Source organism: Notothenia rossii, assembly GCF_949606895.1.
Source record: "Notothenia rossii genome assembly, chromosome: 2".
NCBI lineage: Eukaryota > Metazoa > Chordata > Actinopteri > Perciformes > Nototheniidae > Notothenia > Notothenia rossii.
This window is the reverse complement of record NC_136904.1, coordinates 19,714,132-19,731,527: the sequence shown is the minus strand read 5'-3', so window position 1 is coordinate 19,731,527 and position 17,396 is coordinate 19,714,132. Positions and strand designations below refer to the sequence as shown.

Below are 17,396 nucleotides of genomic sequence, written 5' to 3'. Positions count from 1 at the left end.
ATGTGTTGCTGGACAAGGCATAAACCTTAGATGGCCCCACACTTTTTTTTAAGAGATCTTTTGACAGTGACCAAGAGGATTTTGTTCTCTTATCAGAATGAAACATGTACTATAAGTTTGTTCACTTTTGTTTTTCAACCCATCATACTCAGCTTTTTGAAATGTTACCACTGAACATGATTCATTGAGTTATTCTGAAACAATGCTTACATCTCCAATTGACATCTGTAATGCAGAATATTTGAAGAATTTGGGAAGCTGCATTTTTGCAGAAGCTGTTTCACCACAGGAAGGAATGGATGCTTCACAGTATTGACAGTATTTGTTGTGTAAATATCTAATGATCAATGAGTTGCATGGAAGTTTGATACAGAGCTGTTTTTTCCCAGAGTCCTCTCCTGTGTCTCTCGTCTCCTCTCTTCTCCTTTTGCTGTTTAGATTGGCACTCATCAGAGAAATTCTAGAGAAACATATTTAATCAGAAAGGATGAGTAGAAAATATGTTGAATAATCTTCTTCCACTGTAAACATTATGGTCGAGAGGAGATGACGGGAAGGGTTAAGATTCCTGTACTTCCCTTCTTCATTTATCAAGACAAACCACAGCTTGTTTGTAAATCCTACCGTTTAGTTGATGCATATTTTAATGAATATATTTCAAACTGAAATATGTGTAATGGCAAAGTACAAATGCTAACAATCTCATAACAAACACTATACTTTTTTTCAACTTTGCATCAATTTTATATTTCACATGCATTAACCGCTTTATAATGCTCTGCTATTATTGAATGCTGTGTTGTTCTTTGGTTGAAATGTCACCATCCTGCACTGGCTTGATTTGGTTCATACCCTGCTTGTGGAGTTCATAAAGTTGGGTTCAAGGAAATGAGTGACATAAATATCTTTATCTTGGCTTAGTATTTCTTTGTTGAAATCTAGGCTCTCTAGTAGCCTTCATTTTATTCTGCTGACAGTGCACAGTGCAATGATCATTTTGCTAGTTAAGCCTCCCACACATGGGTGGAGCTCCCTGAAGGGATCCAAGGGTGAGTCGGTCTTAAGTCTATTTCCTAATAAATATTTAATCAGTAATCACCATTTCACAGAACTATTAGAAATTAAACTGACCGTTTTTAAATATGTGGTTACATGCCTGTTAAATAGATATTATCTAAAAGTACTTTACATCCTATGTACAGTTTAGTTTGGACTGTTTCTTGGTGATAGTTTTGTTCAGCTACATATGACAGCGCTATCTTGCTGCACACCATTCCCTCCGTTCTTTTCTGACTGAAGCTTGCCGTTTCAAGCCCTTCGTCCATCACCTGCCTGAGATTTTCAGCTTTTACATTCCACTCACCTCACATCCCCTTCTGTCCTACATTGCAGAGCTAAGTGATTAGATGTGTTTGGCTTTGCAGTGTTGGTTTGACTTGGCATTTTGCTGTTGAGGTACTGAATGTAAAACTCAAACAGATGTTTCACAACCAAAAGTGTGCAGTCTCAGGTTATAAAAGAAAAACATTTTGATACACTTTGCCAGTTTTAATGAGATAATTGATATAATATTTAATTATTTTATGTAGGTAGCTTTAAGGGCCATTTTGTTTGATGGTTGTCATTGTCTATAGTATAGTAGTTTCAAACCTTATTAGAAAAGCCAATGCACTCTGTGATTCTGCACATTTGAATGGCTGATCTTATCACATATCCCAATTACATTTTGGAAATCTTCCACAGTGCAGATGTGGTGGTAATGAGATAGGATGTCTTCCTGGCTGCTTGCCCATCCATCATGTCAGTAAGACAAGAGCCATGTCAGCGTGGGAAGGGCAAGGCAAGAAACAATTTGGGGTTGCAGGCATAATAACATTCATTTGATTACACTCAATTTAGGGAACATTGCTGATCATCTAACACGCTGTCCTGGCTGGCATAGCAAACCATGCTCATTTTATTCAGATTCAGATTAAGTGTTTCAATTTGTGAGACTACATCAGTCAGATATCCTTCACAAGGACTTCCTTTTACCTGTAGATTCATTTGCTTCCACCTAGACCTCAATCTGCTCTACCTGGAATGACTGCCAGGACAATAAGCTCGGCCCAAAAAATGTGAAAAATATATACATTACATTACATGTCATTAGTTAGACGCTTTTATCCAAAGCGACTTACATAGATTGAGTACTGTGGACAATCCCCACAGGAGCAATTTGACTCGGCAAGTGTCTTGCCCAGGGACACAACGACATGCTGACTGCAGTTGAACTCGACCTTGCTATCCCCTGATTCGAAGTCCATCACACTATCCACTGAGCCACAGCCTCCCTTATATACTTTTTTTTCCTCACACTTTTATTGTCATTACACAGTACAGGTACTATGTAACAAAATTGTTTCTCTGCATTTGACCCTTCCTAGTGTTAGGAGCAGTGTGCTGCCATTATGAACGGCGCCCGGGGAGCAGTGTAGGGAAATGTGCCTTGCTCAGGGACACCTCGGTAGCACTCGGTCTTGCCGGGACTTGAACTGGTGACCTTCCAGTTGCCAAGCCAAATCCCTATGGACTTTGCCACCACCGCCCAATACTGTATGTATATATATATATATATATATATATATATATGATATACAAATCATACAACAGTTAAATAAATGGTGATCAGCACAAGCATTGGTTGAATTACAACTAATATACCAGTAGGATACAATAATTAGGGGACATGGCATCATGTTCTTTTGCCACATATGTCTTTAGGTGTGTACCAGCTTATCTTGGTCCCTTCTGTCTTATTGTTATGTATGAGGTCTTGTCTGCCATGGCATAGTCTGTTGCTGTCAAATCCAATTTGCAACATCACATTTTCAGTAAGTGGGGCCTGTCAGGTATCACTGCTTGTGAAAGTGAGTTGGAGTAATGACATTAATATCATAAATATGCTTAGTTCAGCTGAGCATATTTGTTGAAAAAGTGCTAGCACAGTAAATAAGCTTTTAAACTGATGAGAAAGGCATGCTTTAGGTCAGGGGTGGGAAACCTTTTTCCTCTCAAGGGACATTTAAATTTTTACAACATCCTCTGAGGGCCGTACAAATGATTGAACTCAACGTCTGCTTAAAAAAACTAAAATCACAGCCCATTCATTTCGCCTTTCTTTCATGCTGTGCAAAGAAAAAGCAACCTCTTAATCCAGATATTTTACCATGACTCGCGTATGCATGCACGTGCATGACCACCAAAACAGAAAGATATGGACACAAGATGTGTGCAAATGTATTTAGTTTCATATCCATGTGAACATGATTTAAGTGCGGGGGGGACCTAACCTACTCTAGGGGGGTCCGGGGCGCATACTCCCCCTTTGAGAGCAACATTAGGAGATCTATGGATACCTCTCTCAATACCCTTATGAAACAGAACTGTAAGCAGATTTATCTTTCTTTATGGATATTTTACAAATCACTCCCCATTAATAAACTGCATTCTTGTTTATTATAACAACTTTTTTTTACTGTCATATAGTATTTTATACCTGTTTACTTTATTCCCTTATTTTTTATAACTATAATGATCATATAAAGATGTGCCTTTACCTCAGTGGTTGTAGAAAAAGCTTCTCATATTCGTTAGCATAGCTAGCTAACCAGATGCTAATAACCACAAAGTTATTGACTGTATGATCAGTATGACAGATGAACAGATCGCCACTGGGCTTACAACTAAAGACACAGCCACGCAGAAACTGCGACATGTGTACGGCTCCTTATTATATGGGTTCTGCAATTTAGGTTCGTGTTGTGTTCAAGGACCCTGACCTTGGCCAGGAAAAACAGGCACTTACAACAGGCACTTACTTGTTTAATTATTTTGCGGTCTAGATTTCTTAATTTTTTTCTTTTTTGCGTGTTTTTATAAATTACCTCAAGATCTCGCGGCCCGTATACGGACCGGAGGCCGGAGGTTCCCCACCCCTGCTTTAGGTGGTGGGATTTGAGTACCTGATGGTCCGCCTTTAATGTAACATGACATGTCAAACAAACAAGAAACACCCTCCAACATCGTAATGAAAAAGTTATATTTATGTTTGACATCAAATTTGTTCAAACTTTATTCTTGACTTTTTGGTTAAGTATTTTTCTCTAAAAATATTAACTTTTCTTCCAGGAACAGTAAGAACAAGATCATTTTATATACCGGTACTCAAATGTGCTAAGTTAAAGTGTACAGCAGTAGTGCAGTGTGGACAGGAACGGAGGACAGGCAGATGTTGCCGTTAACCTGCTGACGCGTTGTTTTCACTTTGCAGCCATGTATTCAGTGATGACCTACATGTACTCCATCTTTCATGGTCAGATACCTAGACTGATCATCACTTATGTTCTCCTTCTGAGGTCCAGTGGATAAAAGCTATGCATCCAGGAAGCCTCTGAAGAATGGAGGTCAAAGGTCTCCATGGTACGTTTCATTAACCTGTGATTTGCCAAAGCTCTTGCTATCATGTCCTCTGAGATTTGCTCAGACTGTTGATGATGAAGCTTGACTTAGAGAGAGAGAGAGAGAGAGAGCACTGTGTGTGTGTGTGTGTGTGTGTGTGTGTGTGTGTGTGTGTGTGTGTGTGTGTGTGTGTGTGTGTGTGTGTGTGTGTGTGTGTGTGTGTGTGTGTGTGTGTGTGTGTGTGTGTGTGTGTGTGTGTGTGTGTGTGTGTGTGTGTGTGTGTGTGTGTGTGTGTGTGTCAGTGAAGGAAAGCAAAGTGCCTTTGAGCCTTCACTATTGATGAGCTGATCACAGTGGAGGGGAAGACTACTGTGGCGTGGGAGAAAAAAACATCAACTATTCTCACTTCATGTGTTTCAAAGTTGGCTAGGGGAAGATTTGAAGAAGAGTTTTCTGTCAGCCTTGTCGGATTGATTAGACATGTTAAGATCGTTGGTTTATTAGAACATTTTTGTTATCCGTAGATGAGCTCCACTGATAACGTCTAAGTGGCATAAAGGACTATAGTAAAGATTAACAGCTTCCCCTGAAGTGCTTTGCACGCTGTCTCTCTTCTGTTTTGCACTGTCAGGTAAGGGATGCTTATGCTGATTGTGTGTTTTTGTCTTGCTAAGAGATCATTTGCTCTGCAGAATCTTCTCTCCCGTGGCTTTTTTAGTGACCTTAGAGATTTACCAAGCTAGATAAGATGTCAGAACTTTCAAACTTTGTTGCAGTATGTAGGATTATACAAGGCTAGATTTGTATGTAATTAGTTTTATCCCACTCTATACCACATTTTTCTTCTTTAACTCACTTTGTCAGGCTTGCATCACTGTCATTTAAAGAGTCCCAAACAATACTGTCAATAGAGCCTGGCAGGTACATATTTGTGTCGACCAACCCCAGTAGGTAGCATCGCACTAGTTTTAATGAAAAAAAGTTATTGGTCAAATAAGTTTATGATAGTAGACACTTTAATGATTTCTGAAGTGGCAACACAAGGGCCAGAAATAGAAAACAATGCGGAGAGTGTATCTCTTTGGATGATGACAATAAGGAAGCAATAAGAGTTTTCTGTCATGATTAAGTCTGTAACAGTATCAAACTGTTTATATCCTTTTTTCCTCCCTGCATTTCCCATGATACACTCAGACATTAACACACTTTAGATAATGACAATCCTTTTTAGCAAAAGTGAAGAGATGGATAAGGTAGTTCCTCTTAGTCATCACTACTCAGTGAGAAAGGTGCAGGATAAGTCTTTGGTATTAAATATTGACCTAAAGCTGCAGAGGCCCTTCATCGATTTATTCTCCTCAGTAATGCTCGCCCCAAAAAACGTCCTAATCTTTTTTTTGCAGCATATCCCAGTCATTATTGATCCCAAAGATAAGTACTTTTCAAAGTCATTTTATTGTCATGGTTGGTGGCAATATTAAACCACAATGCATTTGATGAATTACTTTAAATTACCCTTTATAAATATTTATCTCTCAGCTAAAGTTTTGCCAATGGAGCAAAGGAAGTGCTGATGCTCTCACAGTCAGGTAGGGAGCCATCTCTCACTAAGGTCGTTTTCTCTTTAGCCTTGGGCAGTTGCTGGAACAATTTCAGGTTGTAACAACTTTAAAACAACGCTTCCTGTGTACAAGATATTGTGTTTGAGGCTCTTTGTGAAGCCTGTGTTTGGACACGGGAGTTAGGCTTCAAATACTCCTTTTTGCTGTCCACTTAGAGTTGTAAAAATGTCCAATTGTACAGGCATACAATAACATTTTTTTAAAGATTTATCTTTGGCAAAATATTAAAGTTAATGTACCAGGATCCAGGATATCATTACTTCTCTCAGAGTTTCAGTTTTTTGTTTGCCGAGTGTTTCCTTGCATCCTAATGATGTGTTATTGGTCTAACACAGGTCTTTCTTGCATTCACAGCAATGCAATTAGCTGTTGCCTTGCTTATGTTTTGGAACGGCATGGCCTGAAGGGTTGTCGTGACTGCATTGAAATCTGCTGTGTCAGATCTGTGTGTGTGTTGAATGTTAATAGGGTGACAGCTCTTTCAATGTCTGCCAAACCTTCTGTCTAACAGGGGTACAAAAACACTGGCCAGGCCTTGCACCTGTTTGGGTTGTTTGAACCTGTTCGCCGCTCTGTCCAGTTCTGCTTGATTGGTTTGCACACTCCATGAAAAGAAGAGTGTCTACCAGGGTTTTCTTGTTCCATTGATGCTATTATAGTCTACTAGTATACATGCATAAAGGAAGAGGTATAACTGTTCTTCAGTACGGCTGTAATCATTGTGTCGTCCCGTCAACTCAGAGTTTCTGCAGCTGTAAACAAAGACGACAATGATCATTATAGAAGTCAATAAGTGTGATGACAGGGAAAAGTCAGGGTGAAATGTGTCCCCTCATTTGCATACTGATTGACAGTGGAATCTGCCAATAACTCTTTGGATAAAGTGCCTAGATAATCCCTCCACAAATGTCAGGGAAATGAAGCGGAGCGATGCTGCTGCAATGCTCTGCAATGAAACTGATAAAGGTCAGTCAACATGTGAGAATCCTCCTGCAGAATGCTTATCTCCTTAATGGTTCCGTGTGTGTGGATATACCACGGCACAAATTGCTGTTATTACGGCTTAATTATGTTTTGCCTACCAGGCCAGAGATATAACAGGGTGTTTCTGGAGGTCTATAATATGTATCTCTCTCACACTGTAATGTCCTCCTGTCACACATTCACGCTTCCAGGGTGGGGTTTCTTTCACACAGAAATGACAGAGTGTCAATACAGAGTTCATTATTAGTTTATGGCACCTCATTTAACCTCTCATGTGTTGCGGCCCTTCTTTGGTTTGTTTTTTGCTTTGACTATGCAGAAGCACATCATCTGAGTATTAACGGCTTACTGATGATATTAATTAAACACTTGTTACAGCTAATTGAGTTGGTCTTGAAATGAAGTCAGAAGCCCTGAAGTAAATGATTTCCGTTGATTGTTCTCTGGTGATTAGAGGTTTCACTGAAGAAGATTGATTGGTGTTTTACTTCAGAGCTACAATGAAAGTCTAAATAAAGGTTACTATCTGACATTTGTAATACTACACTGTTCAAGATATGAGTTTAATGATATCATAATATCATAATAATAATAATAATAATAATAATAATACATGTAATTAAAACTGTTTATGTTTATAATAAACTAACTAATGTGTTACCTTATTGTTCTATTCTCAACAGTGACATGATCAAAAAGCAACAGATTAATGTCACGCTGAGCCTACAGAGAAGTAGTAGGCGATCTCACCGGCCGGTTATTGGCTCGACGTGAAGCCTTTCTTCTTCTTGAGTTTTTCGACACCATATTGATGCTGCGATGCTTATTAAAATGACCACATAAAGGGAGACAAGAGGCTCTTCATGCCTGTGTTCATAGCGCTAAAAGTAATTGCTTTGCCCTAAGAGCTCTTGTTTCTGTGCTCTTGGTTGGCACTCATTTTTTTCTGAATCTCATTGTGGGAATGTATTTGAATTAAAATGCTTCTTAATTAACTACGTGTAGGAAAAAAATGAGGCATAAGCTTGCTCCCCTGTCAATGGTTGTTTGCCAGATTCAATATTCACCACATGCCTACATTACGGTGTCACCACCTGCTCCTCTGGGCCACTTTCTTGGGATTAGTTTCAATTCCCTCTTAGAATAGGTCACAGGTCAATGTCACAGGTAAATGTAAACCAGTGCTTCAAAAGAAACCACCAATGACCTTGTGGTGCTGTTAAAGGGGCCTAAAAAGTTCTCATGTTTTTACAAGTTTCAATCTATATCTGGATCATGCTTTTAATACTCCACTCATTAGTGAGGGTGCTTTGGTCAAAGGACATTATCATACGGATTGAGAAAAAGCTAAACATCCACATGCCAACTTGCTGCAATGCTGCCACTCAGAGGATATCAGAGGTACACACCTATGTGACAAATGCTTACCAACTAAACTTCAGACGATTTCCTTAGTGAAGTTATTTTGACAGCAGTGGCAAGCCCTAACCCCAAATGCACTAAAAGGGAACCTTTTTCACGACGGAGTAAAATAGACCGTTTTCACAAGGCTCGATTAATGACATAACTTTGCCTGAAAGAGATTATTAGCGTGAAATTAAATTCTTGGAAGAAAGGAGTGACAGGTGAGAGAACAGAGTGAAGTAGAACATACAAAGGGAGGAGGATCTGATAACAACTGAGGTATTCCCCTGATGGGAGGGTTTTACATCTCAACCGGCAAGCGTGGAGTGATTCTCCTAGAAAGCACGCTCGCGCAGGAGACAGCAGAGATAAAGAGCTCCCCCCCCCCCTCCCCCTGCTCTCATCCTGCTGGCCCCTCTTTACTCTGCTTTTTGCGGTTGCCAGAGACACTAGCATCTTCCTCTTTCCCTGAAAATGCCGAGAGGATATCCGTGAGCTGCAGCACCACAGTGAGTCTAGCAGTTGATTCCCCCTCATGGCATGCAGGTGGGACTGTGTCTCCACTGTGATCATACAGCAGAGCAGTAGGTAAAGAACAGAAGCAGGGCGATCTGCGCTAGTAGCGGGTGCAGTTTGGGGAGTTTTCTTTTTCTCCACAGGGACTTTTTTTTCTGAGTGAGAGTGGGGTGAATAGATGTGTAGGTGAATAGATGTGTGGAGAGTGTGCTTACCAATTGTGATGTGAGTTGTAGGGCAGTTTGGAGCCTTAGTGTGTTGCTATTTGTGTAAGAAAGAAAGAGAGAGGTGTTCACACCACATAGCCTTGCCCCTTGCTGCCCCTTGCTTGCTGGACTTAGCCCCATGTTGGACAGGGATTACTCTGAGCCTCTTGTTCTGCTAAAGACTAAATAATAATAGAGCATGCCAGGGCTGAAGTGTGGACTCCAGTGTTGCAGAATTGAGGGAGAGCGAGAGTTTTATGATTTGAGCTGCAGTGCTGTTTTAAAACCTGCATATTTCTTTTGAGAAGCCCTGGCTAAAACATAAACCAGGTCACCACCCTATTCTCATTTTCCTCTTTATTCACGGTTAAATGTGCCCAATTTAATTTTCTTCTGTAAAGGTTTATGCACAGGTAAAATGAGTGTTCACAAAACTGCTATTGTTGTGAATGGTAATGGAATAGGTAAAAAGTGATGGACGAGGTCTTTTATCACATTTTAGAGTTGAAGTGTTGTTAACTTAGTAGTGACACTTGATCTCTACATGTAAACACTGCTACATTAAGGAAAAGCCCTCTTGAGCCTCTCCTCAAGTAGGGATGCCACTCATTCTTTCTCTTCTTTATCTGGCCTGATGGAAGCATAAACTTTACTTGACCTGATGGTTAGTGTTTGGGGCCCTGTAACATATGGTGTAAGCAAGTGGTGTAAGGCAGTGCCTGTTTGTGGGAAAGAATGTACTTAAAGATTGATCTGTTGGTTGTTGGAACTCCTGTCAGGATAAGTGCTGTATATAACTATTAAGAGATGTGAACATCTCTGTTAAGAGGGGAATGTTTTTCTGACCCTTCCATCTTTTGTTCTGAGGAAATATTAATACATCTCTGTGAAGGCTACCAGAATAACACATATTTTTAAATGTACTACTGTGATTAGGCTACTTTGGTGCCAGTGGTTTATATTTACCATTGTTATAGTATATTCTGAGAATGTGTAGTATGAGAAAGTGAAGTGACAACTTAGAAACTTTTTGTATGGTGTGAGTTTGGCTTTGTTACTTACTCTAATGTAAAGATAAAAAGAACCTGAATAACTTGAATAACTTCTAAATCAACATGTATGTTGGTTGCATTTGGTTTATGTATGCATCAACTCATAACTTTAAGCTTTTCTGTTGACATGTAGGTCATTTATAGCTTACTGTATCCATGTTCACACCATATCTTTAAGATGTTTTTGACTCGGAAACACAAGTTGCTGATTAGAACTGCTGCTATTGTGAATGATTCAGGGAAACTGTACTCATAGGGTTGAAGACATGAATCTAGAAGCAGAGATTATTTCAAAGTGTTTCTTGTTTTCACTTTGAGTAATGTAATAAGACAACTAATGATGAATACACAGTCAATATAGAGCATCACATTTGTGACATTAGATTGTAGTATCTACATGTGACAGTGAAAACAAAGTGGATTCTTCAGTATATTAAGTAGAAAGCTGTGTGAGTCAGTTCCTCTGCAGCAAGAGTTCATTTTCCCCTTTGGGACAATATTGTCACAAGTGTGGATGGTAGCTTGCTTTCAGCAAACAAATAGACCTTCTGTGCTGCAGTGTTTGTAGACTAACTGGGGATGCTGCAAATTCCATGACAAATAGTTCGGAAGTAATGCGGCTAAAACAAAAGCCTCAAAGAATGCAGATTCCTAATTAACAGGGGATGCTGGTGCACTGCTGTGTGTGCCCATTGCAGCTCAGCAAATTATGAGTTGTTACCAGGAACAAGCCTGGCCCTGCCTGTGCTGTGTGTGTGTGTGTGTGTGTGTGTGTGTGTGTGTGTGTGTGTGTGTGTGTGTGTGTGTGTGTGTGTGTGTGTGTGTGTGTGTGTGTGTGTGTGTGTGTGTGTGTGTGTGTGTGTGTGTGTGTGTGTGTGTGTGTGTGTGTGTGTGTGTGTGTGTGTGTGTGTGTGTGTGTGTGTGTGTGTGTGTGTGTGTGTGTGTGTGTGGGTGGGTGGGTGGGTGTGGGGGTGGGTGGGTGGGGGGGGGGGTGTGAGAGAGCTGTTTAAATGGATGTATGATTGTTTAAATTTGATGGTATGTTGTTTGTGCGTGCAAAAATACTGAGCATCATTCCTGTTTAGTGCTCCCTCTTGAACTTTTCTTTAATGTCAACTCGTAAATCTGTTCACCCTGCTCAGTTCCTCTCCCCCTCCTTTTGCTGCATGGTGTTGCAGTGAGGCACCACCTTTTCTGGATTTCATTCTGCACCTTTATAGTCCTGACATTTTGCAGCTGCCCCCTCAGAATTTTCACCTCTTAATTCTGGATAAATAGTAATTTATTTACCTATTGCACAATTAATATAGAGGTAGAGTAAATACTGTTTATCTTAACTATTAATTGACCTTTACCACGGTGTATGTTTGAGAAAAAACGACATATGGATTTAGCCTCTGCAGAGCAGCACTATTTATTCTATGGCTTTACTGTAGCTGTATTTCAAAGCTTCTGTTGAAGAATAGTTTTTTTTTCCTGCTGTGATAGATTGTGGATGATGGTGATGGGGAAAAAAAAGTTATGGGGAATAAAAAAATCGCAATGACAAACGCCAGGCTTGAAAGCATAATAGTGCAGTTCAGTATATTATCACACACTGTCCCACTATCCATATTTTCAATCCATATTTTCAAGCCACCTGAATGGGACAACGAAGTCAGATTATACTCATGTTGTCCACCTGAGTATGAAAAACACAGGTCTTTGTTGATAGATAGAAGTTAGAAGTAGAAGTTCTGCTAGATCTTTCCATAACATTACACTGTATAATGTATTTGGTTTTTAAAGCTCTGTATAATGTATATACAATGTACTGTATATATGCAATACAATTCCAACAGTATCTCAAGTGTCAAAGTTCCAGGGAATAATTGATGGCAGTACTGAGTAACAGTGGCAGCTAACTGAGAGCCATCCACCTTGCAGGCACTCTGCAGTAGAGCGGTTTTGTGTTAAACTGTTGAGAAACTAAAGAAATGGAAAGCCAAACACAACGAACGATTGAAGCCTCAGCTGCCGTATTTCTATATAAACCACAGCAAACACATTCTAACATCTTACAGAAGAAATGTGCTTCAATGTGTCCGAACAGAGGTTGTTTCTGGCTGTAGACCTTTATCAGTGTATTTGACAAATGATAAATGTATAGAAATAGCTCACTTCGCTCTCACTCATTTTCTTAGATTTAGTTGTAAACAGTAGAAAAACCCAAATCATATCCTTGCCTAGTCACGCATGAATATATGATAGACAACAAATACAAGTAGAGTCAAAGCCTAATATATTAAAGTCCAAACACCATCACCAGCCCCCCTAGCAGCTTGTCTGTTTGGTATTCTATCTTGTGACAGTAACATGCATAAATGCTCTTGTTAAAGCAATGAATGGGCTCATCTAACAGAAAACAGTGAGGCCTGGTAAGCTAGCTGAGGAAGAGTGCTGAGAGAGCTGATCTGGCTGCAGTGCTACCATTTATTTCTCTCCATGTATTACAGTTGACTGAGGCATTCATTGTAAGCAAATTGTAATTTGGTATTGTATAGACACACAGCTGTGTGGATTTGATAATATTTGTTTCCCTCCCTTAGTGTCTGTTTCCTCTCAACCTCAATATTTTCAATCTCTCTCTGTCCTGCAGCCACAACCTGAGGGCTACATCATTTCGGCACCCTGTCACAGGACAGATATCCCCTGAAAACACAGAATACACACTTCAAGACAGGTGAGTCACTCTTTTCCCCCCGGTAATCATGCATACTCTGCATGCTTAAATGTACAGATAGGTGAGTTCAAGGTCATACGGTTGGACTGGAGTCCAGAAATAGACTGGGAAATCACCCTCCCTGATGAAATCTATTATGAGGGGGGTGGGGGAGGATGTCTATTCAACAGTACAGTCAGTTTCAGGTAATTGGAAATGAGCTGCCAACAAAGTGAAAACACTAAAGGATGAGCATTGTAATAGTTGTCATCATATTGAATGTATTCATTACCATCATGGCATTTATAACTGACTGCACTCACTCGTCAGTGGCTTTGGATCCCAGATGGCTCATAAGTATTATTCTTAAAATGATTGCCTTAATGGAATTTATGGTAATGGCACGACTGACACCCATATACGCTTTTGACTGTGTTAATATCACATCTGGTGTCATGAATCTGTCTCCTCAACAATCAGCCAAGTTATTTATTATATTTCCTCCTGGTCCATTTAGGCCATTTTTCTCACTATAGTTGAAGTTATAAAAATGAAACCTGGTGTTGTGCTTCTGACCTTGTTACCAGCATTGACAGAATATCCCCAATATCTCTCTACGGCAAGCAATTCTCTCCAACAAGTCTTTGAAATAAGAGGCAACATTGGTTTGTTTTATTTGCTGCAGTAAACTGTACAACGCCATGGCATGGCAGTTGTATTTATTATTGTTGCTTTAATATGTCATTATGTGAAACTCACACTGCAAAGCCGTCCAAGCTGCACGGCAGGTTGAGAGCACAATACAAAACAGCAGGTGTCTGATAGTATTTAAGCTGGCTGGTGTAATATGATCATGCATAGCACAGATTCCACTTAAGGCAAATGCAGGTTTAGATACAAGCATGTGACCTTGACACTCCCACTGATTAAGATATGTTCTGTTAAAGCAATGCCTTTAAGTTCTGTTGAGCCAGGGATTTGTATATCATCAAGAGGCTTTAAAGTTACGGTTACCTTCCTTGCACATTTCACCGTTGAAATCATTGTTCTTTTAATGTGACATGCCAGTCACACTCTCTATAAGCTATGTTCAAATATCATCAGTTTTATTCACCTCTTTTAACAACATGACACGTATGATATGAGAGGAGCAGGCAAAAGTTACAAAACGTAGTCTATTCTTATTTAGATTTGGTAGATCTTCTTACAGTTTTAGGCTGAGCATATATCTACACTTTCTCTTACTTAAGCTAAGCCACAGTAAACACATCCCATGAGTTAAACACATCTCCTGTGATATGTTCTATTTTTTATCATCGATAGAGGTCAGTAACTTTCTCTGTTCATCAGAGATATTGATGACTGAGAAAGATAAGTTCGTCAGTACATGTTAACATTTAAAGTAGTCTTTCCAACTGGTTACATCCTTTCCAGTATTTCCCTAGGTACGTTATCTGTTTTAGCATTTATCTTCAGTTTGCTTTGATAAGAATGAAGAATTATTATATAACTATGTTTGTGGATTGATTTAGCCTAAGCTCAGTCTTAAACTAAGACTACTTAAAGATTGTCTGAAGGAGGAGAGTTGAAAAATAACATACCGGTATTTTGTGCATATGGGTCAACGTGTAAGTGGATTTTAAGCAGCTATTTTACCTCTAGCATCTAATCCAATCCTCTCTGCAGTACACACACACTACTACATGTTGTGTACACTTTCCTTCAAACCATGTCTATTTGCTGTATGGACGCATACTTGGGGCCTCTCTCTTGCACCCTTTTTATCACAAAGCAGTTTTGGAGTTTAGTTAGTTAGAGTGTAAAAGCTGGGTTGCAGCCTTGATTTCTAATGTTTGATACACAGACATTCCTGTACCATCAAAATGTTGCTTCTGTTAACTTTCACAGGGAAGTTATCGGATAATTCTGTGTATAATGATATCTGAAAAGTAAGTTGGTTTCTTCCATGAATCATTGACTGCCCTCCAAGTAAGGAGAACCTCAGTGTGTTCCCTGGAGACCCGTATCGGATTGAGGACAGAGCGAGAAGGAAATAGAGCTTCAGGAGGTCCTTCCCCATGGTGGGGTCGATCAGCCTGTGCTTTGATGGCCTGGAGGCTTTGCCTTTGTTATAGATTATCACACTATGATCAATTCGTCAACTCACCCGTGTGCACCCAGTGCCTTAAAGGATTAGAAAATGTCAAATATGCCCTCATTTCGATCATACAGTAGCCAGAGAAGCTGAGTGAGATGGAGCTTAGTGTTTTTACACTACGTTATGTGAAATATCACTCCTCTCAACCACATGCCACAACAAATCTCCAGAGGAACTGTTCCTATGACAGTTGTGGTAAACAGTATGACAATTTCACAAACAGCAGACAGAGTCGCTTTGATAGGACAGAAGCAGCCTGTAAAAATGCTGGCTGCTGTCCAAGCTTTGAGTGCAGACACTGTAGGTTTGTTCCACTGTGGTCTCTCTCTTTTTATTCTTCTGACAAACACCTCTAGCTTATCATCTTTTCCTCAGCTTCTGTGTTTTAGAGCGACACAACGCAGGAGGAAACAACGGGGTAGTGCTGCATTCAACCCCTCTGCAGGAACAATGCAGAGGCTAGCAGCAGTGTTGTCAGAGAGGCAGGTCACACATTGTTTCCTTTTGGAAGTTCACTCAGTCAGGAAGAGGCTCTGCTAAGTCCTGGACAGTTGCCGGACACTTTGGCTGGCTAACTACGCGCAGATGATTTTTACAAATGTTGCGCAATGAATTATGTTTAAAGTGATGTATTCATTAGTCATACAATTCATTAATTAATTAATAACACAAGTGCTATTGAACAATCATAATATGAGGTTGTTTCCAGGTTTATTACAGTCACTTCCTTTGAATCCATTGGTCTGCATAGTTTTATGGTTCAGTTCTCTGGAGGTTTACACAAAGTGCACATTAAATATCAGCTGGAACTGCTTCGTTATCAGAACAGAGTAACATTCCTGAGATACATTTTTGGGACTTTGTTCAATCAAACTGATCATGGCTCCATTTTCAGCACTATCCATGATGCATCTCTTTTTGAGCACGAAGTACAAGTTGCTTCAGCCTGGGAATAAAGTCTTGAAATAATATTGCTACATGAGAACAGAAATGTACAGTGTAAACAAAGGTTGTTTTAGGCCTTAATACCTTCTTTGTAATGAAATCAATAACAATAATTGTCACTTGAGAAACCCAAACTTTGATTTCAACTAAGCTTAATTCTCATGTTGACTTCTCTGTATTCATATTTATATATATCACATTCATTCGTGTGTGTGTGGTTGTGTGTGTGTGTGTGTGGTTGTGGTTGTGTGTGTGTGGTTGTTAGTTTAAAATAGATTGTTTGTGATGGTAATGGAAACAGATTTTTCAAAAAGAGGGTGTGGTTGATTTCCTGATCTGTGTGTGTGTGTGTGTGTGTGTGTGTGTGTGTGTGTGTGTGTGTGTGTGTGTGTGTGTGTGTGTGTGTGTGTGTGTGTGTGTGTGTGTGTGTGTGTGTGTGTGTGTGTGTGTGTGTGTGTGTGTGTGTGTGTGTGTGTGTGTGTGTGTGTGTGTGTGTGTGTGTGTGTGTGTGTGTGTGTGTGTACGATGTGTCTGACAAGGGTCACTGGAGTGTTTGGCACACAAATCCTCCCCAGTTAACAGATCCACCAGAGAGCCATTGGCTGTGACAGGTCGCGTGGCGGTGTCAGGAAATAGTCATATCCTTTGTATGTGAAAGCTCAGCAGAGAGGTGTGCTCTGTTTCCCTTAGTGTCTGTAGTTTGTCCGACGAATTAAGAAGGAATATATATCACTGTCAAATGCTTCTCATCCTGTTCGTGTTACTGATCTTCTCGTCTGCTACCTTGTCTACTGTAGGATAGAAGCCCGTATGTCCAAGTCAGCGGCCAATCAGAGATCCCCGGGCATGGTCACAGACGCCTCCAAGGCTGTGACCCCAGCAGCAGTGGAGGCCAGCTCAGTGTCAAAGGTGAGGATCAGTGATTGTCTTCACAAAGTGCTCATCTGTTTATGTGGAGCTTGGTTTTCTCATCAGTTTTACTGTAAACTATCCAATGATTTTTTCATAGAAAATCTAAATGTATTTTTTCAAACTCAAAATGTTATCCTAACTAAGCAACAATTCTTCTTGGGTTAGTGAATATCTTTAGGAACTCTCTTGATGTTTGCTAATGCTTTTGTTGATAAACTGGTTCAATCAACCCTAGACATTATCTAATTCTGATTATTGGCCACAAATAGAAATGATGTACACAAGCAGAATAAAACTCAGATGCACATCCTCAGGGACTGGAAAGGGGTCTGGTGTACAGAATGCATCTTTGCAAAATACTTGCTGGTGTTTCCACAGTGATCATGGACATGTTTTTTACACTAAATATGTGACACACTTTCAATGTTTCAATACAACTGAACTATAAAGACGTTT

At 39.9% G+C, this 17,396-nt stretch overlaps 1 protein-coding gene across 23 annotated transcripts in view; it reads left to right on the top strand.

Annotated features, from left to right (window-relative positions):
* Window positions 1-17,396, top strand: part of plekha7b (pleckstrin homology domain containing, family A member 7b) — a 62,847-nt gene that overhangs the window by 16,610 nt on the left and 28,841 nt on the right. For 22 of the 23 annotated variants that reach the window (XM_079663195.1, XM_079663187.1, XM_079663193.1 and 19 more), the window contains 2 exons: window positions 12,863-12,946; window positions 16,826-16,937. The exons of the other annotated variant lie outside the window; for it this stretch is intronic. In XM_079663195.1, coding sequence (XP_079519321.1) covers window positions 12,863-12,946; window positions 16,826-16,937 — 196 coding nt within the window. The remainder of the gene's footprint in view (window positions 1-12,862; window positions 12,947-16,825; window positions 16,938-17,396) is intronic. 23 annotated transcript variants of the gene reach the window in all.